Source organism: Phascolarctos cinereus, unplaced genomic scaffold (genome assembly GCF_003287225.1).
Source record: "Phascolarctos cinereus isolate Bilbo 61053 unplaced genomic scaffold, phaCin_HiC Scaffold_1;HRSCAF=81, whole genome shotgun sequence".
Lineage (NCBI taxonomy): Eukaryota > Metazoa > Chordata > Mammalia > Diprotodontia > Phascolarctidae > Phascolarctos > Phascolarctos cinereus.
This window is the reverse complement of record NW_027555514.1, coordinates 190870382-190898177: the sequence shown is the minus strand read 5'-3', so window position 1 is coordinate 190898177 and position 27796 is coordinate 190870382. Positions and strand designations below refer to the sequence as shown.

Here is a 27796-nt window from a genome sequence, read left to right as displayed (position 1 = left end):
GCATTTTTAATGACTGCTTCTCATGCCTGGAATACTCTCCCTCCTCATCTCTGCCTCTTAGCAACATTGGTTTCCTCCAAATCCCAGCTAATATAATATCTTCTACAAGAAGTTTTCTTCATTCCCTTTAATTCTACTGCTCTCTTTTTTTTTTGGTGGGAGTGGAGGGTTTGAGAGGGAAGCAATCAGGGTTAAGTGACTTGCTCAGGGTCACACATCTAGTGTCTGAGGTCAAATTTGAATTCAGGTCCTCCTGACTGCAGGACCTGTGCTCTATCCACTGTGCCACCCAGCTACCTCTTCTTTCTATTGATTACCTATAATTTATCTTGTACATAGCTGTTTTCATACTATTTCACCCATTAGACTGTGAGCTCCCTGAGAGCAGGGACTTTATTTTTGTCCCTTTTTTTTTTGTTGCCCCAGCACTTAGCACAGTGCCTGACACATAGTAAGCACAAGATGCTTGATAATTCCTTGTTGTCTGATCGATTCTTCCATAAATACATACAATGTCCATGAGAAGAGTGAATTTTAATTCAGAAAATGATGATAGTAAGAGACATATAGGATGTACATGTGGCAAAGGCAGCTCATATATCCTAGAACTGCAGGACCTGGAAATCTTTTATCTCCTTATAGAATTTTCATGCTGATTAATCAGCGTCTGCTCCTCTCCACAGCCTGAGTTTTGGTTTACAGCTTTCACACTCCTCATAGCTGTTTCCTTCCTTGAATCCCTCTGTATTCATATCTGTCATATCTGTGTGTCTTTGCCCCCTACAGAATGCAATGTCTCCTGGTTGTTGTCCTTCATTCTTGAAAAGGACCTAAATGACATCATTATGCTAGAGTCAAGTTTCAGGGTGTCCAACTGTGGCTGATCAGACCAATACAAGCTCAGAATGTTCTACCACAGGTCGAGCACAAATAGTCCATGTGAATATTTGCCATGGATTCTCTAAATTTGTGCATATTGTGGTTCTTTTGAGCTACTTCAATTCTGCTTTGCTCATACAGCAAAGCACCTTCTCTGATGTGGGCACACCATGCTGAATGGTCCTGTGCCAGCGTCTCCCATGTCATACAATCAATTCCAAACTTCTTAAAAGAGACCTTGAGAGTGTCCTTGTATTGCTTCTTCTGACCACCATGTGAATGTTTGCCCTGTGAGAGCTTTCCATAAAATAGTCTGTTTGGTATTTGAACAACTTGGCCAGCCCACCAGAGTTGCTCTCGCTGAAGCAGAGTTTAAATGCTTGGCAGTTTAGTTCGAGAATGGACCTCAGTGTCTGGTATCTTATCCTGCCACGTGATCTTCAGAATCTTCCTAGGACAATTCAAATGGGAGCTATTCAATTTCCTGGCATGGTGCTGGTATACTGTCCAGGTTTCACTACAACAATGAAGTCAGCACAATGGCTCTCTAGACCTTCAGTTTGGTAATAAGTCTAATACCTCTTCTCTCCCACGCTTGCCTTTGGAGTTTCCCAAACACTGAGCTAGCTCCAGCAATGTGTGTGTCAACCTCATTAGTCATGTGTACATCCCTGGAACGTATACTACCAAGGTAAGTGAACTTATTCACAGCGTTCAAAACTTCTCCATTTGCTGTAACTGATGATGGTGGTGGCTGATGGAATACCTTTTTTTTGGGGTGTTAATTGTTAGGCCAAAATTAGCACAAGCAGCAGAGAATCGATCCATGCTTTGTTGCATCTCAGCTTCAGAGACTGCACTGAGTGCACAATCATCTGCAAACAGAAAATCATGGACCAAACTCCCTCCCTTTTGGTCTTGGCTTGTAGCCTTTTTAAGTTAAATAATTTACTATCAGTGTAGTAGCTAACCTTGGTGCCATTTTCCTCCTTGAAGGCGTCTGACAACATCATGCTAAAAAGTATGGGAGCAAGCACATAGCCTTGCTTCAGTCCCCTTGGTGACTGGGAAAGTGTGAGAGTATTGTCCATTATCCAGAACCCCCATAAATATGCTGTCATGAAATTGATATACAAATGATAAATTTCTCTGGGCAACCAAGTTTTGAAATAATTTTCCTCAAGCCCTCACAACTGACAGTATCAAAGACCTTGGTCAGATCAATGAATGTTGTGTACAGACCTCTGTTCTGCTCCTAGCATTTTTCCTGGGGTTGTTGGGCAGCAAAAACCATATGGACCATTCCCTGGCCCTTTCTGAACCCACATTGGCTCTCAGGTAGATGACCATCTTCCAGGTGAAAGGTCAGCCTATTAAGGAGGACTCTGGCAAGAATCTTGCTGGTAATGACTAAGAAATAGACCCCACCCCCACCCCATGATTGTCACAGGACAATCTATTTCCTTTACCTTTATAGAGATGGACAAGAGAGGCATCCTTGAACTCCTGGGGGATAACCTCCTCTTGCTACATAACTTGGAAAATTTTAATCAGCTTTTGTATGAGCAATGGACCCCTCCACCTTATAAATCTCAGCTGGAATAGAATCAGCACCAAGTGCTTCACCACACAAAAGGAGCCTAATGGAATTCAAAACCTCTTCTTCAGTTGGAACTTCAGCTACAGAAGGATTGACTTCAACCTGAGGTAAACAGTCAATGACTTCAACATTGATTGATGATGGTCTGTTGAAAACACTGTGGAAGTGTTCCGCCCATCTCTTTAGGATCATGTCCTTATCACTAATCAATGTGGCTCCATCAGCACTGAGTAGATGAGACTTTGGCCTACAAATAGCCTTCAGGGTGTCATAAAAGTGCTTTGGATTGTTACTATCCACATAAAATTGAATTTCATCTGCCTTCTTACTGAACCAAGAATCCCGCATCTCTCTAAGCTTTGCTTGTACTTTACTATTGATGTAATTAAATGCTGCCTTCTTAGAGATGGATGAACTGTCCTGCTGGTAAACCCTGTGGAGTTCTCATTTTTCATTTAGCAGCTTCTGAATTTCCCCATCATTTTTATCAAACCAGTCTTGATATTTGCAAGTGTTCTGACTCAGATGAGAAAATGCAGTGCTACACACCAAATCTCTGAAAGCTGCCCACTCCTTTTCTGCTCCACTGTTGCCAGTTGTGTGTTGGCTCAATTTTCCCCCCAACTTAGCAACAAATTGTTTCCTCTCAGAGAACAGCTCTCATCATTGACATTAATTCTTCTGGTAGTCATTTTGTCTAGGGGCCACAGCTTTTGCTGAATGCAAATATTTATCTTGGAGAGGATAAGTCTATGATCAGTCCAGCACTCTGCATCACACATTACCTTCGTTACTCACATATCCTGTCTGTCTCTTCTTACAATTACATAGTCTATTAAATGCCAATGTTCGCTGCAACAGTGCATCCACGAAATTTTATTGCCTTTAGGTAAATGGAAGACAGTCCTGGGGATGAGAAGGTTATGAGATGCACAAGTCTTCAGCAGTGACCATTGCTGCTGTTGTTTCCAACTCTATTCCTCTCAAGAACTACCTGCCATGTCTGGTAGTCTGAGTCTACTGTAGCATTAAAGTCACCCAGAATTATAAACTTGTCCTCTTTAGGCACATTGATGATAAGGGTCTCCAGGTCTTCATCAGATTTTTCTTTGACCTCATTAGAGTTCATCATGGTGGGAGCATAGGCACTGATAATGGTGGTGTGACATTTTCTTGCACGTGGCAATCACATTGTCATGATTCTGTTGTTCACTCCTTTTGGAGTAACCAGATTAGTTTTGATTGAAAAACCTATAGCAGCTTCACAATGCTCCCTTTCACTTTGGTCACTCCAGAAAAATATGTATCCATCCCCAACTTCAGTAAGCCGGCCTTCATTTACCAGCCTTGTTTCACTCAGGGTTGCTATTGGTATTTGATACCTGCTGAGTTCTCTTGCAACAAAAGTTGTTCTTTCAGGTCTACTGGATTTTTATATTGTGTTGTCTTTAAGTGTGCACACATTCCATGTGTCAGTGGTGAATGGAATTGTCTTTGTAGACATTTTGCACATTTTTTTGTGTGTTTCTACCACATGGTGGTATTCCCGCCTGCCACAGTAATCACAGCAGGATTGGGTAAGCAGACAATTTTTAGGGCACCTTTTCTAGCCCCTTTATCACGAGCAGTGTGATCCTTAAAATGCTGCTCAGCCACCCAGAGGACTGCTGAATCCCACTGCTGCTTCCAGTGAGAAGATGACCCTATGGCCTGAGTCGCCTGTGTGCAGGATTGTGACTACAGCTCCCAGTGTATCTGCACCACTGCGTCATCACTCGCCTATTGCCACAGGACTTTAAGATAGGTAAAAATGGTAAAATGGTATGGGTGATGTCTTTTGATTCATTTGTAAATTGGATTTAAGTGAGGTAGAGTTGCTTGAAGACATTGGCCTCACTCTCTCCTCCAGAGTCATCACAGTCCGGTGGCAGGACAGAGTCAAGACAACTGGTGATAGCTCAAGATGCAGTGGATGACCTTAGTGTCTTTGATGTCTAACCAAGCTCTGAGCTTGTACCTGCTTCAGCTGCCTTTGTGGCCATTGGAACATATTGTTCTCATCTGCCTGTTCCACCAGGGCAGTCTTCACATGCTTGGGGTAGACAGCCCCTTAACTCACCAACAGTTTTAATACCCCTTGGCTACTCTCAACCTGGTTTAGCCCATCTGCCAAAAGGGTTTACCAGGGTGTAGCCACTGCACATGCTACAGCTGCTTGGAGCCACAGGTGAGAATTAGGTGGAACAGGTCAACATCAAAGGTGGAAAGCAGTCCTGAAAAGGGCTCAGCAACCTTCACACCAGAGGTACTACTCTTCCTTGAACACATCCTATATCTCCCAATGTCTCCTACTAGACTGTTCGCTCCCCTTGAAAGCTATATGGCTGACTTGAGATAAGGGATACATGTCTTTCCCACCTCTGCAGGATTCCAAATCTTGACTTACTCAAGCTCTTTAGGGATCAGCTATTTAAAGCCCCAAGAAGCATTGTTAATCTACTTGTCCAACCAACCTCACTTTTCCATTCTTGGCCCAATCAGAGAGGCATCCACACTTCAAATATCTATCTATCTATCTATCTATCTATCTATCTATCTATCTATCTATCTATCTATCTATCTATCTATCATAAATACTTTGGAAAAAATGGGATTAATGAGCTGAAGGCATAATTTTAAAAATCAATAAATTAACCATTCCTACACAACTGATACTATTACATGTATGATGTTGGACAAGTCATTTGACTTCCTTTCCTTCAGTTGTTTCAAACACAAAATGAGGAGATTAGATTAGATGTCCTCTGAGGTGCCTTCTAGCTCCTAGGAGTGATCTATGATCTCCACTGTATGTAGCAAGGAGATTGGATTCCCTGGGTATACACACACTTTATCAAGGGGCCACAGCACATGTCCAGAAAGCATACCCAACTCCAATCTAAATTCTCATTTCATATAAAAGAAGAAATTCTGAAATCAGAGGAAAAATAGATAAAATAGAAAATAATCATGGAGTAATGGAAAGACTGCTGATTGTAGAGTCAAAGGACTGAATTCAAATAACTGCTCTGCTACTTATTACCTATGTGATGCTGGGTAACATAAGCTTCCTCATCTGAAAATTTAGGTTGGATTAGATCAAGTATTCTTGACCTTTCTCTTGCATGGTAGACCACTTTGGTAGGGTAGTGAAGCCTATGGACCCCTTCTCAGGGGTCCATAAGTGAATAAAATAAAATATATAGGAATAAAAAGGAAACTAATTTTATTAAAATATAGTTTTATATATATATTTATGTATATGAATGTATGTAGACATACATACATATATTCACAGACTGCCTATACTAGAGGGTCTCCATGTTCCCTTTTGGCTCTATGATCCTATAATGCTTTTATGAATTTTTTTAAAAGAACTATTAATCTGATAATAAATGAATAAGAAAACATTTAAGAGCTCACTATGTGTAAGACATTGGGTTCAACTCTGGGGATACAAATACAAAAATAAAACAATCCCTACCCCCCACGAGCTTATATTTTGCCTGGGAAGACAACATATACATATATAAGTATATACAGAAAAAATGAAAAAAAAAACTCAACCTTTTAAGGTAGTTTAGGGATAGGAGCACAGACCATTGGGGGTGGGGAATCAGGAAAGACTTCACTTATCTTGAAGGCAATTATAGATCCAAAGAGTTAGTGGATGAAGGAGTGCACTCCAGGCAAGGGGGCTGGACAGTGCAGAGGAAAGGGGAAGGAAATAAGCATTTATGTAGCACCTACTCTGTGGCAGGCCTGGTGCTAACAGCTTTACAAATATTATCTTACAACAATCCTGCAAGGCAAGTGATATTATTATCCCCCATTTTATAGTTGAGGAAACTAAGGCAAACAGAGGTTGTGACTTTCCCATGCTCACACAGCTAAAAATTATCTGAGGCTAGATTTGAACTCAGGTTTTCCTGCTCCAGCCCCCAAAGCTCTATCCACTGTACCACCTAAAACAAAGGCAATGAGATGATCAAAGGCAACGAGGCTAGAGAAGTGACTTGCTTGAGAAAGAGCAAGAAGGGCAGTTTGGCCAGACTGGAGAATACACGAAGGAGAGTAATATAAACTTTAAACAAAAAGTATTTGCCATGAACATAATCAACATCCAAACCATGGACATTTCAATATGCAAAGAAAAATTAAAAACAGGATTTTATATGAAACTATTAGTTTCTGTCATGTAAAGGTTGCTTTTTTCACTATGTACAGTTTTTTTATTTTTTAAATAGTATTTTTTCCCCAATTGCCGTTAAGACAATTTTTAATATTCATTTTTACAAGATTTTGAGTTCCAAAATTTTCTTCCTCCCTCCCTCACTCTGTCTTACCACCACCTCCAATCCAAAGCCCATCAACTCTCCCTTCATAACATCTCTCTCCTCTGACACCCTCTGCCCTGATGAAGGCCCTCATTACCTCACACTTGAACTACTGATGTGGTCAGTTGGTTGGTCTGCCTCCCATAAGTTTCTCCCTTTTCCAATCTATCTATCTATCTTCCATTTAGCTGTTAAAGCGATTTTCCTACAGAGTGGGTCTGATAATATCATCCACCCATTCAATAAATTCTACTGGATCACTTCCAGAATCAAATACAAAAACCCTCTGGTTTTCAAAGCCTTTCACAACCTGCTCCCCCACCACACCCCCTTGACTTTCCAGTATTCTTGCACCTAACACCACTCTTGCCCACCATATACTATGCAATTTAGTTGACTATGGCCTTCCTGCCCCATAGCTGACTTTGGCCATTTTCACTGGCTATCCCCAATAGCCTTGAATTCTCTCCCTCATCTCTGCTTCCTGACCTCTCTGGCTTCCTTCAGACCCCCAGATAAAATCTCACCTTCTACAGGAAGCCTTTCCAGATCTATTTTAATTCTAGTGCTTTCTCTCTCTTGCTTATTTCCAATTTATCCTGTATATAACTTTCTTATACATAGCTATTTTCATGTTGTCTCCCCCACTAAATTAAGAGCTCCTTGAGAGCATGGACTTTTTTGGTTGTTTCTAGTTGTTGTTTTTTGCTTTTCTTTCTATCCCATGAACATAGCACAGTGCCTGGCACAAAGTGGGCACAAAGTTTCTTAATTGATTATACATAAACTCTTCTTGAGATTTGATTGGCTGGGAAGACTAAGGTTTGGGCCATTTATATAACTTCCTGGTCACTTGGGTGCAGAACAGCCAGGACTCAAGGGTCTAAAGTCTCTTTCCCTGAGGCTTAGGACAATAGATCAGCGCAATGAATGACATTGGGAAGCTTTGCTCAGTTGAATCATTCCCTTCCTCCCCACAAGGCTGAGTAAACATTTTGCAAACGTGGATTGGGAGTGTCCAGATTCACTCTAACTTCTTATCTAAACTACCAGGGACCCTTGGGGTGTATGGGTTGTTCAGAGAGGACTAGCACCCTGGTAAGAGGGTTTATAAAGTCCTTTTCAGGGCTGCTTATACACCTTTGGTGTCCACCTTCACCCAGCTCTCACCTGTGCCTCCAAGAAGCTGTAGCAACTGCAGCAGCCACACCTCAGTAAACCAACTTGGCAGATGGACTAAACAAGGTTGAAGGTAACCAGTGGGCACCAGATCTATTGGTGGATTAGAGGAATGTCTACCCCAAGCACCTGGAGACTTTTCCTGGCAAAATGGGTGGATAAGAACAATATGTTCCCATGGCCATAAAGGTGGATGAAGAGGCATTGTGGAGCAACTAGAGTCTGGTCAGGCATCAAAGATACAAAGGTCACCCAGTGCATCCTGGACCTTTGCCAATCATCTGACCTTTGTCCTTATACTGTCCTTTGTTGTTTGTCCTTCATTCTTGAAGAGGACCATGACATCAGGAAGATGATGCCATGACTTGCAAGTGAATTGGATTAAAGTGAGGGAGGGCTGTGCAAAATCATCAGCCTCACTTTCTTCACCTGAGTCACCTGGAGCCAGTGACAAGACATAGATCAGGACGACTGAAGACGGCCCTCATTGGACTTTGCTAACTTAGGAAGACAGAGTGCAACTCTGCCTCGATGAAATCCAATTTATGCCCAAGTCAAGACATCCCCATGATGTCATTGGTCCTCTTCAAACATTAAGGACAAACAACAATAATGACAACAACCAGGGACCCAGCCTGACTTAGGCCCACACTATTCCAGTCTGTTTTCTGTTCTGAGAGCCTCTAAATCAAGCCCTCTGGTTGAAAGCCCAGGAGCCAAGGATTATATTCATCATTTGAAATTCAGTAAAGAGTAAATGCAGTCTTTGTTGAAGATGATAAAGACCCTATGTTATCTAGCTATAACTTTGTTCTGCTGGGTTTTTTTTAACCCAACCATAGCCTTTGCAGTTATTTCTTCAATTTCCAATCTGATACTTCATTTAACACAATATGAGTCAAAAACATGATATGTTATAAAAAAAGTATCAAAGGAAAAATATTAATGCTGTACCATGCATTTTATTTTCTCATATTTATTATTTTATTTTTCCCAACTACACGTAAAACATTTTTAACAATTGTGTTTTTTAAGTTTGAGTTTCAAATTCTCTTCCTCCCTCTCCCGTCCCCCCCTACTTGAGAAGGCACATCATTTGATATAGGTTATACATGTGCAGTCATGCTAAACATATTTCCATATTAGTCACATTGTGAGAGAAAACACAAACCAAAACTTAGAAAAACAAAGTAAAAAATGTATACTTCAATCTGCATTCATCAGTTCTTTCTCTAGAGATGGATAGCATTTTTCATCATAAGTCCTTCAGAATTGTCTTGGATCTTTGCATTGCTAATAATAGCTAAGTCATTCACAGCTGATCATCATAATATTGCTGTTAATGTGTACAACGTTCTCCAGGTTCTGCTCATTTCACTTTGCATCATTCATATAAATCTTTCCAGGTTTTTCTGGAACCATACTGCTCAGCATTTTTTTTTTGAGGCAATTGGGGTTCAGCGACTTGCCCAGAGTCACACAGCTAGTGAGTGCTATGGGTCTGAGGCCACATTTGAACTCAGGTCCTCCTGACTCCAGGGCTGGTACTCTATCCACTCCTAGCTTAGCCCCTGCTCATCATTTCTTATAGCACAATAGTATCTCATCACAATCATACACCACAATTTGTTCAGCCATTCCCCAATTGATAGGCATCCCCTTAATTTCCAATTCTTTGCCGCCACAGAAAGAACCAATATGACTATTTTTGTACATTTAAATCCTTTTCCTTTTTGTTTTTTATCTCTTTGGGATACAGACCTAGTGGTGGTATTATGGGATCAAAGGGTTTTATAGCCCTTTGGGTATAATCCCAAATTGTTCTTCAGAACAGTTAAATCAGTTCTCAACTCCAACAGTGCATTAGTGTCTCAATTTTCCCACATCTCCCCCCAACATTTCTTGTTTCACTTTTATGATAGGTGTGGGGTAGTACCTCAGAGTTATTTTGATTTGCATTTCTCTAATCAATACAGATTTAGAGAATTTTTTCAAATGACTATAGATAGCTTTCATTACATCATCTGAAAACTGCCTATTCATATCCTTTAACCATTTATCAACTGGGGAATGACTTCTATTCTTACAAATTTGACTCACTTCTCTATACATTTGAGAAATGAAACCTTTATCAGAGAAACTTGTAAAAAAAATTTCAGTTATGATTACCGTGTATTTCCCTCCATCCAACTTTCTCTCCATTTATCCTTCTCTCTCCTTTCAGCCTGTTCATCCTCAAAAGTGTTTTGCTTCAAGACTACTGACTCCCCTAATCTGCTCTCCCTATCAGTCATACCCCACCCCTTTCTCTTATCCCCTTCCCCTCCTACTTTCCTGTAGGGTACAATATATTCTTATACCCAGCTGAACATGTACGTTATTCCTTCTGTCAGCCAATTCCAATGACAGTAAGGTTCAAGCATTCCTCCCCATTTCTCCCATCTTCCTCTTGACTATTAAAGCTCCTTCTCAGTGAGGTAATTTACCCCATTCTACCTCTCCCTTCCCCTTTCTCCCAATGCATTTCTTTTTCTCATCCTTTAATTTTATTTTTTTAGACAGCACCCCATCATATTTAATTCACACTCATGGCCTCTATGTATACTCCCTCTAACTGCCCTAATAATGAGAAAGTTCTTAGAAGTTACAAGTATCATCTTCCCATGTAAGACTATAAACATTTTAACCTTATTAAATCTCTTATGATTTCTCTTTTCTGTTTACCTTTTTATGTTTCTCTTGAGTCTTGTATCTAAAAGTCAAAATTTCTATTCGGCTCTGGTCTTTTCATCAGGAATGCTTGAAAGTTCTCTATTTCATTGAATACCTTTTTTTCCCCCTAAAGAATTATTCTGAGTTTTGCTGGATAGGTTAATCTTGGTTGTAATTCTAGCTGCCTAGCCCTCCAGAATATCACATTTCAATCTTGTGTTATCTTGACTGTGGCTCCACAATATTTGAATGGTTTCTTTCTGATTGCTTGCATTACTTTCTCCTTGACCTGAGAGTTCTGGAATTTGGCTATAATATTTCCGGGAGTTTTCATTTTGGGATCTCTCTGAGGAGGTGATTAATGAATTGTTTCCATTTCTATTTTACCATTTGGTTCTAGGATACCAGGGCAGTTCGATAATTTCTTGAAAGATATCTAGGCTCTGTTTTTGATCATGGCTTTCAATGTGGAGTCCACCTTTGGGCAATGCAACAGAGTCCTATACCCAAGATCCCTGTAATCCCCTTCTGACCAGTTGTTTGACCTCCTTACCATCAGTGGGCCGAGAACTCCAGAAACCAATTAAATTGCCCCCAGACCTGTTGCTTCTTGCTGAGGGGTTTTGCCTGCGCTAGACTGCTCTCCACCCTCACTCCAGAGTACTAGACCTTTCCTGATGACCTTCTAGGTGTCTTGTTTCACTCTGTCCTTTGGTGGTTCTGCCATTCAGAACTCATTTTGATGCATCATTTTAAAGTTGTTTGGATGAGAATTTGGGAGAGCTCAGGCAAGTCTTTTCTCCACCATCTTGGATCTACTCTCTCTTTTCTATATATTTTAGGTACAAGTATACCAGAAATAAATTTATCTAACATTAGATATTAATCTAGTATATAAGCCATTTCTAACTTGAAGAGAGAAATATCCAAATTGGTATAGCTCCCCCATGCCTTTGAACATGTTTCACTTCCCAAGAGAATTTGAGGGAATTTGATAGGAATCTTAAACAAGGAAAATAAGTTTGAGGTTAATGTTCTATTTCAACAAATAGAACATAGTCACTTGATAACCACTCAGTTCTTTCTTTGACAGCTTTGATAGCTTCCTTCAAGTGTCATCCTATACCAAGATCTCCTCCCCAGATCTATACTTTAATTTTTTTTAAATGGATAATTGGGGCACTACCCTTAGGTGAATTACAGCCCAATTGCTTTTGAGGATGGAGAAGGCCATAGGCAACCTCTATTCATGATTTGGTTTTCACTCTTAATCCATTACTTTTGAATTGGGAGAAGCTTGGAAAGAGTTTTTAAGACTAGAGAAATATTCTTTTTTAATACAGTTAGTGAAACTGACAATGAGGTTTTTAATATGCTTCTACAAATGCTAATGTATTTCAGACTGTATTTAGAAGTACACAGTATCCATAAATAAAGTGATGACACTTTCCATTTTGCCATGATCAGACCATTGTGCTCATTTTGGGGTGCCACACTTAAGGAAGGATGATAAAAAGCTGGAGAGCTTCAGAGAATGATGACCAGGACTGTGAAGAGTTTAAAATTCAACTGATGAATTAAATGAGTGAAAAAGCATTTATTAGACTTTGTGTCAAGTACTATTCTAAACACTTAAGAATATAAATATATAAGCAAGCACCTTAGTTCCTACCCTCAAAGAGCTTAAGTTTGAGGAGGGTTTTAGGATGGACAAATATCATTTCTTAATATTTTCAGTTGAAAAAAACATAAAAGGAAGGTAAAAAGGGGAGGAGGGTAGATACAGAGGCATAGTTTGGAAATGGCCTGGAAGTAGCATGGTGACCTGGTTTCTGGCAAAATGAGGCAACAGCTCACTATATTCGAATCTGTTGAGTTCAAATCTGAAATGGTTAACCTGGAAAAAAGGAGGCTTGGGAAGCATCACAACTGTCTTCAAGAATCTGAAGAAATCACGGCAGATGATTTGATTTGCCCTTTTGGGGCAGAACTACAGGGAATGGGTAGGAAACAAAATGAGGCAAATTCAGCCTTAATGTACAGAAAGACTTTCTAACAAATATCAGAAAGTGGAAGGGGTTGCCGCAGAATGGGTTGAAGAAAAATGTTAATTACTGTAATTTTGTGTCTTGGGCTCAAGTCTTCCAGAAAACCATTTTTTATTAATTTAACATTATTCTAAATTCAGTCTAGAAAAAGAAATGATCAAATAAGTCATCTCCCCAAACCCTGGTCCTTTGGACATCTATCATCAGACAACTTGAGGTAACAGGAGTCTTGATTAAGGAAAAGGTTACAAAAACATTAAAAAAACAATTTTTGCTTAGCATCTGACTCTATCAAATAGAACTACAGTCACTTAATAGCAATTCATTTCCTTCCTTGACCCCTTAAGTGTTCTCTAGGAATAAATAAAAGGAAACACCCTATGATCAAAATCCTAATCCTTTCAGTGATTTTAAGCAGGCCAGAGTCAATTTTTTGCTGTTGTTACTCTTCTAAGTTTGGTTACCACACCTAATCCATTTTCCTAAGGTCTTAATTTTTCAGGCTTCCCCTAAAGGGAAAAGTTTGGGAAGGGTTTTTGGATGAGAAATATTTTCAGCTGAACTAAAAAAAAGAGGTTTTGTTAATATGCTTCCACAGATGCAATCAGTTCCCTATCACTGGAGGTCCTTAGGCAGAGATGCTAGATGACCACTTAATTGGATTTGTGGGAGGAATCCTTACTGAGATACATGGTGAACTAAATCAGAGGTACATTTCAACTGAGTTTTTGCGATTCACAATTTTAGAACTGATTGGCTCTTAGGCAAATTTCTTCATAAGTCCGCTAAAGTAGTCCGTGCTCAAAGGCTACTGGATTTGAAAGCAGAAGACTGTGGTTGAATCAGAAGCCTGCTAGTAGCCATTTGACCTTGGCCAAGTCAATTAATTCCTCTTGGTCTCAGTTTCCTCATCTGTACCGTAAAGATAATAATAAATGCACAATCTGCCTCCCAGGTTGTTGTCAGGGTAACGGTGCAAAAGTACATTGTAACCTAAAACTAAATCAGATCTGTTATTATTAGTCTAATGCTATTGATTTTATTTATGCTGCATTTACCCCCTGGTTACCTCCTTTCCCCAATTCAGCCCGGCTGGCTGCGGACAACTCGTTTTGGATAAAGCCCAGCTCATCCTCATCACATGACTTCTGTTTTTCTTTCAGGACTGAGGCCTTGCAACACTAGTGATTCTAGGAGGAGGGTGGGGAAAGGGCTGGAAGGGAGGTTTGGAACAGTCCACTTAAAGGGAAATTCTACTCCAGCACCTTAACTCTTGGCCAAGATTACATTTTTCCTCATTCTATATCCTTCTAAACCCCTGAGTCACTTTATTTATGTTGTTGCTCGGCCTAGTAATTTGCAGCTCTAACAGAAACAAAAACAATACAGGCCATAGAGGTGTGGAGGGGACGAATTCCTGGGTAATCCGAGAGGACCCTTAGAGGAAAGGCTGCCAGAGCGTCGGAATATTACTGTATTTGCCCCAAACACTGCAGGTCTTCCTCCCCCATCTCCCCACCCCTCCCTTCCCGTCCCCTACCACTGCCAACAACCCCAACGTGCTTAGAAGGGGTGGACTTTAATCTTTGGTAATTGCTGCTGGATTCAACCAAAAAAAACCCACAAGGAAGTGGAGGGGGAGAAGTACACATATTTGGTATCTTGCCTTAAGAAATTCAGTAGCGAAAGAAACAAATGGCGTGCAAAACCAACACGATGTTTTTATTAAAAAGATTTAGTGAAGGATTATTTCAAAAAAGGAAAGCGAATATCGTGGGCTGATTTGAACAATATTTTCGTTAGCCCCCGGTTCGGAGACAGGACCAGGACGGTCTAGAACATTGTGTGGGAGGGAAGGGCGGGGCTTTGTGACGTCACAATACCAGGCTAGCTACTGTGTTGCTTGTGTGTTCCCGGCTCTCCCAAGAACCCTGCAGGATTTCCCCACCCCCACGCCGGTTCTCTCTCCGCCTCCCAGCCTGGGCCACCCGGGGCCTCAGTCCTGAGTGTTCTCAGCGGGCTGGTGGAACACAGCGGGCAGGGCAGCAGTGGTTAGCACCGCCGAGGCTCTTGGAGTCTCTTACTGGACTCCGACCAGGGGAAGCCAGACTCGGAGAATCAATCCCCTCCGCCTGAGCCAGGCCCCCCAGGGGAGATCGGAGACGCTGCGGAGCATCATGAAATTCCAATACAAGGAGGATCATCCTTTCGAGTACCGGAAAAAAGAAGGGGAGAAGATTCGGAAGAAATATCCTGACAGAGTCCCTGTGAGTGGCATAGGGGCCTGGAAGAAGGGTGGGAGGAAGAGAAAAGGGAGAGGGGAGGGGATAGGGACGCGGACGCGGACAGATCTCTGACCCAAGGAGCTGGAGGGCTCCTTGGAAGATACCTCGTCTCCAATTTCCTTATAATATTCACTGGAAATCCATACTGAAGACGCCCTTCGCCCGACTTTTAGTAGCTGGGGCCCTTCTAAGACTGAGCATCAGCCGTGTTGGAGAATGTTGTTTGTTGTGAGTCTGAGGAATGGGGGCAATGCACCATCACTGTCATGATGCGTGCGTGTGTGTTCGGAGATGAAGCCCCATGACTCAGGAGTGCGCCAGGTGCGTTGTGTAGGTGTTGCTTGTGTTCATGTTGCGGCTCTGTTGTGTGAGAATGGATCGGAAGGGGTCTTTTCTTGACTGCGTATAAGGATGCCGAGAGAAAGCTGTTAATGAGGGTGGCCACCATGGCGACGGCTATGCAGATTCGCCCTGTTTATTTATGTCCTTTCAGTGGTTTATTTAGCTGTGGTTCTGTCCACAGGCTTCTAGACCTTTTGTCCTTGGAATTAATTGGGTGGGGAAAGAGAGACACGGGCCTCTTTCTTCTCTTACTGCTTGGATAGAGAAACAGGTTTAAAAAAAAGAACGAGAAAGAAAGGAAGAAAGAAAGAAAGAGAAAAGAAAGGAAAAAAAAGACCACAGGACCGAACTGGCTTGGCAAACGGGCATGTTATCTGCGTAGCAGCCAGTTTGCTTCATCATCCTTGGCTTCAGAATCCATGCATGTGAGAGTGAGAACAGCTTTTTTCCTGGTGACTGTTTTGCTTTTGACCAGACTGTGGCTTGTCACAAAAAAAAAAGGCAGGAATTGGGGGAGGGGGGAGCTCTCCTTTCAGCTCTGGTTTGTCATATTTTCTGTCCCTGCCACCCTGCTGCGCCACCCGGTCCCCCCCTCTGCTTGGAAACATACTGGGCCTCAGAGGGAAAGTAGGGCTGTTTGGATTTGGGAGAAAACAGGTTCTTGTGGAGGTCGGGTGGGGTAGAGGGAGCATAAACCATAGACTTTGGGAGATAGGAGTGCAAGGACTGGGAGTATGGAGTGAAAACAAAAAAGATCAATGACAAATGCTTTAATGCTTTACCCCGGCCCTACTTACTCCCTGCAGAATGATAGAGGGCTGTATTGATTGACATTACTGCTGGAAAATTTAGAAGTCAGTTAAGCCAGGATAGAGATCTGGAAGTAAAGATAATGGGGATATGAGGCAGCATTTATTTTTATAGCCTTTGTGTTCCTGGTCTAACAGCTGAGACCTTAAGACTGACATTTCCCCAAGCAAACTAGTTGAGGTAGGCTTGGAAACAAGGTAGGCCATCTCAGCACATCTGCATCCAGTTATAGGATGTCAGTCACCCTCTCTAAGAAGGAGGTCCCCTTTCCTGTCACCTCCCACATCTCCCACTGGACACACTGGTTAATATTTGGTTAGAGGGAAAAGATGACTGAGTAAACAAGCTCTCTTCTTGACCTCTTGGAAGCACATGGCATGGTTGACTTATCCTCCCCTTTCTGGTATTTTGTGACACTTTTTGTTTTTTTGGTTTGTTTTTGGTTCTCCTACCTTATCAAGTCTCATTCTCTTTAACATTATCTATAGCAGGTTCCCCACCCCTGGTATATAGCATATCCCCTAACTTCTACAGTACGCTCTTTAACTTTCCTCTGGGTATACAAAGGTAAGTGATATAACCTGCCCTCAAGGATCTTATGTAAGGGGAGACAACATAAATAAGTATACAAAATACATATGGTGTAATCAGTGGAGAGAATGGCACTGCCAGTTGTAGAGGTCTGGAAATGCTTCCTGTTGAAGGTGGAAATTCAGCAGAATTTTGAAGGAACATTCTACAAGACAAGTGAGATGGGAATGTATTTCAGGCATGAGGGACAACCAATGCAAAGACATGGATTTAGGAGATGTTTCATGTGGGAGGAATAGGAAGAAGGCCAGTTTGGCTAGCCTATATCAATGGGAGTCTGGATTTATTAGTGGCCTCATCAACCCCCATGAACTAAATTATCACCTCAGTGAATGTGGCCAGAGGCAGCTGAAGTGGCACAGTGGTTAAAGCTCTAGGCCAGTAGTCAAGAAGACTCAGAATTCAAAACCAGCCTCAGACTCTTACTGGTTCTGTGCCTCTAGGCTGGAGAAGGAAATGGCAAAGCACTCCAGTATCTTTGCCAAGAAAACTCCAAATGGGGTCACAAAGAGTTGGACACAACAGAAAAAAATGACCCAAACAACATGAGGGTGACTTTCAGATCTTATATAGCCAGCCCTAGTCTCTCCCCTGATCTCCAGTTCTTTATCACAAACTGCACTGCCTCTTTGATATTTCAAACTGGCTATCCCATAGATATCCCAAACTATACATGTCCAAAATGTCTTCCTTTGCCCTCTAAACTCACCCCTGTTTCTTTCCAGATTTCCCCCCATATCTGTCAAGGACACCATCTTCTCAGTTATGTTGTTGTTCAGTCTGGTCCAACTCTTCATAACCCCATTTGGGGTTTTCTTGGCAGATATACTGGATTGGTTTGCCAGTTCCTTCAAGGAGGAAACTGAGGCAAACAGGATTAAGTAACTTGCCTGGGGTCACACAACTAGTGAGTGTCTGAGGCCTGATTTGAACTCGGGAAAGTGAGTCTTCCTGACTCCAGGCCCAGTAAGTACCCTATCCACTGCACTACCTAGCTGTGCATCTCTTTAGTTAACCCAGGTTCATAATCAGGAGTCTTCCCTTGTCCGATCCCCTCCTATCCATTCTGTTGTCATCTTGCTTATTGTCCTTCCACAATGCCTTTTTCGTCTGCCACCTCTCCACCCTAATTCACAACAGTATCAACTCTTGCCTGGACTATGTAAATGGCCTTGCATTTGGTCTCCTCAATTTTAGTCTCACTCCACTCCACATTCGAGTACAAGTGTTTTTTTTTAAAGGTCTGATCATGTCATTTCAGTCACTTTAGTGGTTCCTTAAAACTATCATGTCCAGGGTTGTAGAACCTGGGGCCTCGAGGCCGCACATGGGCCCTCTAGGTCCTCAAGTCTGGCCCTTTGACTGAATCCAAATTTCACAGAACAAATCGCCTTAATAAAAGGATTTGTTCTGTAAAATTTGGACTCAGTAGGCTGCTCCCAAGGACTAGAAGTCCATATTAACAACTTGACAATATTATACATTACTCCCCTTCTGATATGATACAGTCTAGGCAGATTTGCCTCTTTGCTATTCCTTATACACAGCTCTGTTTCTTACCTTGTGCCTTGTTTACCTTGTAGGATCCTTAGTCTTCAAGATCCAGTGTAAGGGGCACATTTTAAATGAAGCCTTTCTGATTCTCCCAGCTGTTGGTAGTACCCTTAACCCCCTTGCCATCATCTTGGATTTGGTTTGTATATTTCTATGTACATGTTGGTTCTCCCAATGGCATGTAAACTCCTTGAGGGCAGGGACTTGTTTTAACTTTTGTTTTTGTATTCCCAGTATTGAACACAATGCTCTGGCACTCAGTAGGCCCTAAACACCTACTTGTTGAATTCATTGATTGGATCATTTTGACCCCAGGATTTAAGATGACATAATAGAGTACTCACTCAGACTATGAGTGAATCACCTAACATTGTTGGATTTTATAGTTTCCTCACCTCTCAAAAGAAAGGGTTGGGCTGAGTTGACCTCTGAGGGCCTTTCTAGCTTTAAACTTATGAATCCCCTCATTTTACAGATGAGAAAACTGAGGCTCAGAAGGGTTAAGTGACTTGGTAATGGTCACAGGTAATAAGTTACAGAGCATAATCCCCAAGTCCTGCTATTAAACTCAGTGATTTTGCCACTGTAACAAGTTGTCTCCCTTCTGCTTACTTATTAGTCCTATAATTTGGAGCAGATTCTTTCCAAAGACTTTCCCTCATTGGTAAAAATGAATAAAAATCATTAGTCACGTGATTTGTTTAGGCCCTGTACTTGGAGACCTTCACCTATCAGTGTTCTTGTCTGTGACTTAGTAGCTAAGCCTCTAGGACTTTGTACAAAACAGATACTGTTATGTGCCAGTCACTGTGCTAAGTGCTTTACAAGTATTATCTCATTTAATCCTCACAACAACCCTTGGAGGTAGGTGCTGTTATTACTGAGGCAGGAATGGTTAAGTGATATGTCCAAGGTCACAACGCTAGCAAATGTCTGAGGCCTGATTTTTAACTCAGGTGTTGTCTGACTCCAGACCCGGAGGTCTTATCCATTGCACCACCAGACATGTCAAGGAAGCTATGGTGACATTGTTGTGGGCTGAGAGGTTGAGAGGTTGTGACCCCTCAAAGACCAGAGTACAGGACAGGTCGTCTGGAATGAATTCACAGACTCAAGCATTCTTTAATTCAAGGTGGCAAAGATTTATTGTTATGCTTTTCAGCGGGCAAGGATTCTTAAGGATCCTGCAACCTTAGAGAGGTACAGTTAAAGTTTATATAGGATAAAATACAATAAAACATGTGCCAAATATGCTAACTAGGGGATTCGGGGTGGGATTAGGGAGTAGTTAAGGAGTGGTCAGTTCTCAATTGAAACTCAAGATAAGAAAAGTCCCATTATTCAAGAGAGTATCTGGTCCCAGACGTCCTGGACCCAGTGATAACAAACAGGAAGAATACTGATCAGCTCTATCTGGTCCTGGAATTTGCTGACACAGGAAGGGGTGTTTTTAGTTCACTCAGAGAGAAAAAGATTAATTTAGGGTTTTGGCCCTTATTGGGGCTCAATTGATCTTAAATGATTATCAAGGGACAGTGTTTCTGAGGCTAGGGAGAAATTGGGGCCCAAGTTATAAGCATCCAAACATAAGCACCCAAGCACCCCAACAGTATCAGCCCTTTTACCGATCCCAGGACCTAAATATTAATATATTCGCATTTACAAACTCTGTTTGCCTGAGTTCCTCATCTGTAAAACGAGCTTGGAGAAGGAAATGGCAAACTACTCTGATATCCTTGCCAAGAAGCCCTGTATGGCATCACAAAAAGTCTGAAACAACTGAACGCCAAAAGTTATCACCTTAGCCACTTCACAGGACCTTTTAGATGTTATCTGGGTCTATTTTCCACCCATTCTCCCCAGAAGGATTCCTGGCATCTGTGTTTAGCCTGGAACACCAACCAAAAAGCCTTAATTCCCTCTCCCCCAGAACTGATGGGGGAAGAAGGATTGCATGTGCTTTTTTCAACAGCAGATTTTGAGTTTCTTAGTTCTCTCTCCACCCATTTTTATGGTCTCTTGCCTGCATCCCTGTCCTCTGTTATCTCTAAGGTATTTGTCTTACCCTTTTCCTTCCCTCTGCCAAAGCTGGCTCCTGGGAATCACAATGAATACCTCCTTTTTGACTAGGATGTGCTCATTGTCATTCTTTGCAACCCCTGAATAATTTATTCTTTCAATCCTCCTTTTGAGTGGCTTTGAAGGAGTAACTTGCAGAAATTTAGCCCACTTCCTCATCCCTGGTTTCTTAGCTCCACTGTGCCATCCAATGTATTAAAAAAAAAAAATCTGACCCCTTGCATTCTTGTTCACTGATTTTTTAACCTGACTGTCCTTAAGAGGCCTTTCAGTAAGCCTAGGAGGGCCCCTCCCCAAGTCATTAGGAATTCATTTCATATGTTCCCTGTATTTAATTTTCTGTGAACAGGCTGTATTACCCCCAAGTAGAATGTAAGCTCCCGTGAGTGCCAAGACAGACTCCCTTTTGTGCTGTGTCCCCCATGTCTCCCGTAGTGTCTGGGACATGGTGGGTCTTTAATAAATGCTTGTTGATTAATTTCTTCACATAATTATACCACTTCCTTCCTCACTTTTGCAGCTTTTCTGTTTTTTCCTTTCATTTTGAAAATTTTGCGGGAAGGCAGTTGGGGTTAAGTGATTTGCCCAAGGTCAAACAGCTAGTAAGTGTTTGAGGTTGGATTTGAACTTAGGTCCTCCTCCTTCTAGGGCCAGTGCTCTATTTACTGTGCCATCTAGCTGCCCCTCCCTTATCTTTTCTAAAGCCACAAAATCTAGGGCTCCCAGACTTTTTCTGTCCCTTGGCCTTGGCTTTCATATTCTAACCCTTATAACTGGAGTACTTGTTCCTCATTTGTGCTTATCTCCATAACAGTACAGCTCACTTCTGCTTAGAACACAGAGTATGGGCATTTGGGGAAAAGGGAAATGAAAATATGAGTGTTAAATGGGGCCTATTCTCTATTCAGTTTGCCTTGCTATGGAACCTTTCATCTATGCCATTTGCTCCTAAAGGTTTTGTGATTTTCAATGTGGGAAGATAAATGAGAGGCATGGGGGTTAAGGGAAACCAAAGGAAGGTCAGAAGGAATCATAGACAAGTAGGACACCAAAATGTTATATGTTGGGGCAGCCAGGTGGTACAAGTGGATAGAACTCAGGCCTTGGAGTCAAGAGAACCTGAGTTCAGATGCAACCTCAGACACTTGACATTTACTAGCTTACTAGACCATGGGCAAGTCACTTAACCCCCAATTGCCTCACCAAAAAGCAGAAACAAAAAAAAATGTTATATGTTGAATTTATTCTTTAAAAGAAAAGCAAGCTCTATGTAATAGGAATAACCATTTCATGTACAATTCTCTCCTACTCTACAATGTATACAGAAATGCTCTTTTTATTGGATGTTTGTTAAATTCTGAATAACAATGAAAATAAAAATAAATAAAATATAAATAATAGACAAAAATAAATGGTAAATGCTGGCTGGTTGTTGGACTTGCCTGATAGGAATTAGTTTTGAACTACTTTTTTTCCCTTTTTAAAAAATCCTTTCTTACAGTGGATAGATGGGGAGATAAAGAAGAAAGGCATACATTCAGAAATGAGCAAGTGATATAAAAACAAAATATATCAATACATAATTTTAATTTTTAACAAGTCTCATTTAAGTCTCTCCTTATATCTCGATAACAGGTAATTGTGGAGAAGGCACCTAAAGCCAGAGTCCCTGACCTGGACAAAAGGAAGTACCTGGTGCCCTCTGACCTTACAGGTAACAAAACAGTCTACATCCCCTCACTTTCTTGTACAAAAGATGATCTGCTTTTCCTGGTAAAGAGATTCTGTGGGAAGAGAAAGCTGGAGGTAATATTTTGATTTCTCCAGACAGAATACTCAATTTGAAACAGAAGGCCACAAAACATTTGCCCCTAAATGTCTCCAAACCTATTTGGTGGCTGAAAGGCCATCATTTGATTTCTTTTGCCTCAGATTCCCCTCCAATTAGAAGCACTTAATTACTTTGGCTGCAACATTGTGCTGTGTTACAATTATGTAAAAACAGACCAATGGAATTCAGTTTTCCATTAAGTGGTCTGGGAATGACCATAATGTTCAAGTTGGTGAATTTCCTCTACCAACATAGAAGAATTTGCCCACAAGGTTAATTGTAGGTTTGACTACTGGGCCTCTATCTTGCCTTCCTTCTATTAAAGCATCTTTCCCTATTGCCATGGGCTGTGGGTATAAATAGTTGTCTTAAAGATTAAGATTTGGACTTAGATAAATTACTGGGAACCTTCATCTGAATTCATATGTTAAAGCATCTGCAGTGATCAGAATAACATCTACTGGCAAGTCACTTTCAAGATCTTTGGCAACATTTTTTATTTGTCTCTGAAGTTTAAGGATTATTACTGCTAATGAACATGGCAACTGATGAGGTTTAGCAACCATACTTCAGGTTTGACATTGTAGGTGGAAGAGGTGGCTAAGAAATAAGTTCAAATGATGTAGGAGGACATGAAACTAGGCTCTTCTGTTTGTAGTTTTTGGTGGGTTTTTGATGGTCCAGGAAGCAAAAGGGGACAAGTACCCTGCAAGTACTTCAGAGACAAAGGTAAGGGGAGATTTTGCTCCAAAGGACAGATATTGTCTATAGTATACTACAGATGCTATAGATGCTGCTCTGTGGCTTCTTATGCTTCTGTCAATGCATTGTTCTCTTATGACCCAAACTGAAACTTTTCCTTTGCCTCAATCCAGTTGGTCAGTTCTACTTCTTAATTCGGAAGAGGATCCACCTTCGGCCGGAAGACGCCCTCTTCTTCTTTGTCAACAACACTATCCCTCCTACTAGTGCTACCATGGGCCAACTTTATGAGGTAATGATGATGCCAATCCAAAGTATTCCTTGTCATCTGCAGAACTCCCCATTGGTTATTTTAGTATCTCCTAGAAAGTGTGGCAAGCATGGGCATGAGGGGTGGGGGGGGTCAGGGTAGTGTCTTCCCTTTGCAGATTAAGAGGCAGAGGCCCTGACTTAGAAAGTGCCACATTTTCCACAGGACTTTTGAGTAAAAAGGCATTGACCATTAGACTACGCTCTTTAGCATTTGCTTTCATATTCCTCTCTAATTATGGGTTATTTCCTTTAATGGCATTACAGGTATTTTAATTGTTAAAGGTCTCGACATTTATCCCATTAAAAAAAAATCATTCTCTGTTCTTATTTAATAATCCATCGGTGAGTCCTAGAATTTAAATGGAGGATATATTTTAGTAGAGAGCCTTCAACTAAGTCCAAAGGCCAGACTCAAATAGTCTTAGCTATGTTCTGGTTCCTTTTGTGACTTTTTGAGTCTGAATCTTAGATTACCCATTTGTAAAATGGAGAGAAAAGACCACCTTTCTGTTCCCTCTGTCATAGGGTGACTTGCATGAAATGGAGGATCTGGAATGTGTATCATAGTATCTGAGGATTCCAATCTTCTCATTTTAGTATGTGATAGTCTGTGCTCAAGTCTATTGTTCAACAAGGAAGGAGCTTTTTGACTAGGAGTCAGGAGACAGGGGTTCTAGTCCTGGCTTTTCAATCAGCTAGATGGTGATGACTATATAGTGCTTTAAGGTTTACAAACCCTTTATCTCATTTGACAGGTGAACTTAGGCAAGTAACTTAACCCCTCTGAGCCTCACTTTCTTCAATAAAACAAAAGCTTTAGTTGAAGCCCTTTCCAGCTCTAACATTATTCTCTGTATTAAGGAAAGAAAATGAAATTTGTTTTCCAGAAATCTATGGTCTTCTCCCATCCCTGCCCTAATCTTTTCTGGAATTGCTACTAAGGCATAATTAGAACATTAGGAAAAATGTATTTTGCATCTATTTGTTTCAGGCAGGTCTTGGATGGCAGCAAATAAATGACTGAACAAAGTACAGATGACCTCATCTATAAAGTCTTTGAATTTTATAGATATAATTTTAATTAAATTTTTACTGATATCATTTGTTTTTATATCACCTTATTTTATGAAAAGATCACTTTCCTGTTTCCTATTCAGAAAAAACATCCCTTGTAACCAAAAAATATGAGAAGAGAAAAAGCAGATCAAATAAAACTGATTGGTATAGCAGCCAAGATATGTAATTTATGGAATTTTCCATAACCATACTCCCTTACTTGTGCACGAGGGAAGAAAGTAAATTTTCTCTTTCATAGACTTTGAGATAAGAATCTTTGGCTCTTCCAAAACCAACTAGCCTAGGGAAGATAAGCCCCTTTCTGTTGACAAAACTGGTGAAGACAGCCTTAACGGAAATTTACCTGTTCTGCTAGTGGGGTGGTAATATAATCACTCACGATCCAATGATTGGATTATCAAAGAAAAAATTAATATTTGTGTTTTGTGGGGAAATCTGCCAAGAAAAATTTTCTTGATTTAACATTCTAAATCCTAAATTATAAATTATAAATGTTTATAACGTAAAAAGAAAGATGACTCAGCTTACATAGTTTTCCCCACTCCCCAATATCTCTGTACTTCTCAAATTGAATTAACATTTGTAAGAATCTTGAACCAGGAAAAGTTTGTAATACATTTAAATGCAGTTTTGGATGAACATTCCAGAATAATAGTCACCTAATCTTCAGCTAGATCTACTCAATTCTTTCCTCAACTCCTCTTCCTTTCAATACAATACCTTGCCCTTTCCTTAAGTGGTTCACAGGCCAGACTCTTAGAAATGTGGAAGACAGTGTTCTTAACTTGATCCATGGCACTTTTTGTGCTTAAATACTGGTTCCCACCCTTAATGCAGTTTCCCTGAGGAAGAGATCTTTTGTTCCTGACCTATGACCTACTTTCCAGTGAAGAGAAATCTAGAAAGGAGAAATATTTGATCCTTAATATTTCTAGTGAAATGTGGTTTTTAATATGCTTCCACAGGATATAAGCAGAATGGGGGAATTCATTCAGCCTTTTGTTAGTATGTTTATGTTAATATGATTGAGAAAGAGAAAATCACTTGACTTGGTCAGTTGGTGCTATTTTGATCATATGCTCAAACTAGAAGTCGGCTCAACATTAAAATAATCTACAAAAATAATTTGAGAATATGGCATCCCATAGGTATCACCTGACCCTGCTCCATGCCTTACTAATGTCTTAGAGTTAATCTTCATTAATCTCTCTAGTTCTATTGGGAGCTCGAGACAGAATTCTGACTGTAGGATCCTAAAGCTAGAAGGGGCCAAGGTCATCTAGTATGATCTTTTTACAGATGAGGAAACTGAGGCATAGAAAGGTTAAATGACTTGCCCAAAGTCACATAGTTCAGAGAGAAGATTTTGAGCCCAGGTCCTTTGACTTGAGTCTAGTACTCTGTCATTCTTCCTCTCCTCTTTCTCCCTAGGACAACCATGAGGAAGACTATTTTCTCTATGTGGCCTACAGTGATGAAAGCGTCTACGGGAAGTGAGTGGCAGGGTCCAAATGGATGGGAGCAACTGGACTTGGTGGGGGGGGAGAAAGGGTGTGTGTGGGGATTTGGGGGTGGGCTGGGTGGGCTCCCACCAGAGAGGAGGCTGAAGCAAGCCTAAGACAACTGGAAACACTTAACCACACACCATACACACACAAACACCATCATTTGTTTACTATCATTTGTTTACCATCTCACTTGATATCTTTTGCTACTTTCCTGGCCCAGGAAGAAGGCATTGCAGGACAGAGCTGCTGGATTGGCTGGGGGAAGTTTTCGACATGTATGATTGGGAAATGGGGATGGCACCCCTCCCTGCCCTCTTCCCACCCTGTGAAGTTAGCCTTTGTTGTGCTGGATAAGAAGGGTCAGGGGAGGGGGGTGTTGGTAGGTTGTTTTCAGGTAGTCTCTGTCCAGGGAGGACTTCCCAGTTTTCTTACCCTGGGGAGTGGGAACAGTTTGATACATTGGTAGGAGGGGTGTGGGTGGGAGAGACAGAAGAAAATGCTCTATGACTACCCCAGTATTTGACCAAACTTGTTTTTATCATCTCTCCTTGGCAACATCTCTTCCATAGTCCTACTGCAGGCTTTATCCTCCCCCAATATCCCTAGGTATCATTCTCAAAGGGAAATATTACCCTAAAGTTATAACCACTATTGCCTGGCTTATTGGGCTTGTATCTCCAGACTTCACTTAAAAGACAGTACAGAAAGACATGGAGTATGGAGAATAAGGGGAGAGTGTTTGCTCTTTTTTGTCTTCTGTGGAAGTGTTGGGCCAGGAGTTTGCATCTCTCTCCCACCTGACGTTTCCTTGTCCTTCTAAATTGAGGGCCAGGCCTGGGGACCAAAGAGGAAACTTATTTGGCATTAGGACCCTAAAATATAACTCCTTTACCCTCCTGTCTAACTTCCATTCCACAGTCTTATGAAATGTCCCAGTGGTGATAAAATCACTAAAAGGATGTGGCTCTGAGTTGCGTGGACTTTGGAAAGGAGGGTAGGCAGGATATATCGCTAAATTGAACTTATGGAGAACCTCTGTCCCAGCTTCTCTCTGCATACCTTTTAGTACAGAATAAGAAGCCCTACCTGCCCTGGACTTGATTAACCTTCAAACATTCCCAACTGTAGGTGGGAACTTTCCCTATCATTCCTAAACCCCACAATTCTGGGTACAGGAGAAGGTGGGGAGGGGGATTACCTCTCTAGCATTTTTGCTCCCATGCACACATAGATGGTTGATAAATTCAACTCCCTTGTTCTGTATTCATTCATCAAAGCTGCTGTTAGAAAGTTCTGGGTCCTGTTTTATTTTTGTCAGTTTTGATTATTGTTTTCTCTTTTGGTGGGGGGAGGGGGGCAGGGAAAGAGGTGTTGAACTCAGCCATTTAGTTCCATCTTTGCTTGGAAATCTGGTCCCCTGTGATGGGGAAACACCTCTCTTTGTCAGTTGTTGTACTAGCTGCAGGTTCCTGTGTAAATGAAGTTCTTGCTGTGGGGCAAGGAAATAAAATAATTGCACACTTTAAGATCAACCATGGCCTCACAAATGGTGTCTTTCTTTAGAGAGTGTGTGTGTGTGTGTGTGTGTGTGTGTGTGTGTGTGTGTGTGTGTGTGTGTGTGTGTGGTGATTGGTCAGTTGTCAAGGAATGGACATTCTTAATACCTTCAAGCATGGATGAGTGCTTGTATGGATGTTAAAAGTGTATGTACATGTTAACAGACAGTGCTCTAGGCAGGAAAGGCTGCCTAGAGGTACAGTGAGGCATAGGTGAACAACTCGGCAATGACATGTGGAGCCTTTCTACATGATGACTGTTTAGTCAGCACTTACTGTGTGCATATCTGGTCTGAAGCATTGTGTCCTACATTCCCAACTGACCCTATCACTTGATCACAAAATAGCCTAAAAA

General features: G+C 41.2%; 1 protein-coding gene across 1 annotated transcript; it reads left to right on the top strand.

The window, feature by feature from the left end:
* Nucleotides 1-14660: 14660 nt before the first annotated feature.
* On the top strand, nt 14661-27417 carry GABARAPL1 (GABA type A receptor associated protein like 1). Its single transcript, XM_021001645.2, has 5 exons — nt 14661-15061; nt 22091-22169; nt 23162-23280; nt 25809-25870; nt 26106-27417. Exons 1-5 carry the CDS (start codon nt 14972-14974, stop codon nt 26164-26166), a joined length of 411 nt encoding a protein of 136 aa, XP_020857304.1. The 5' UTR covers nt 14661-14971; the 3' UTR covers nt 26167-27417.
* The last annotated feature ends 379 nt before the right edge of the window (nt 27418-27796 follow it).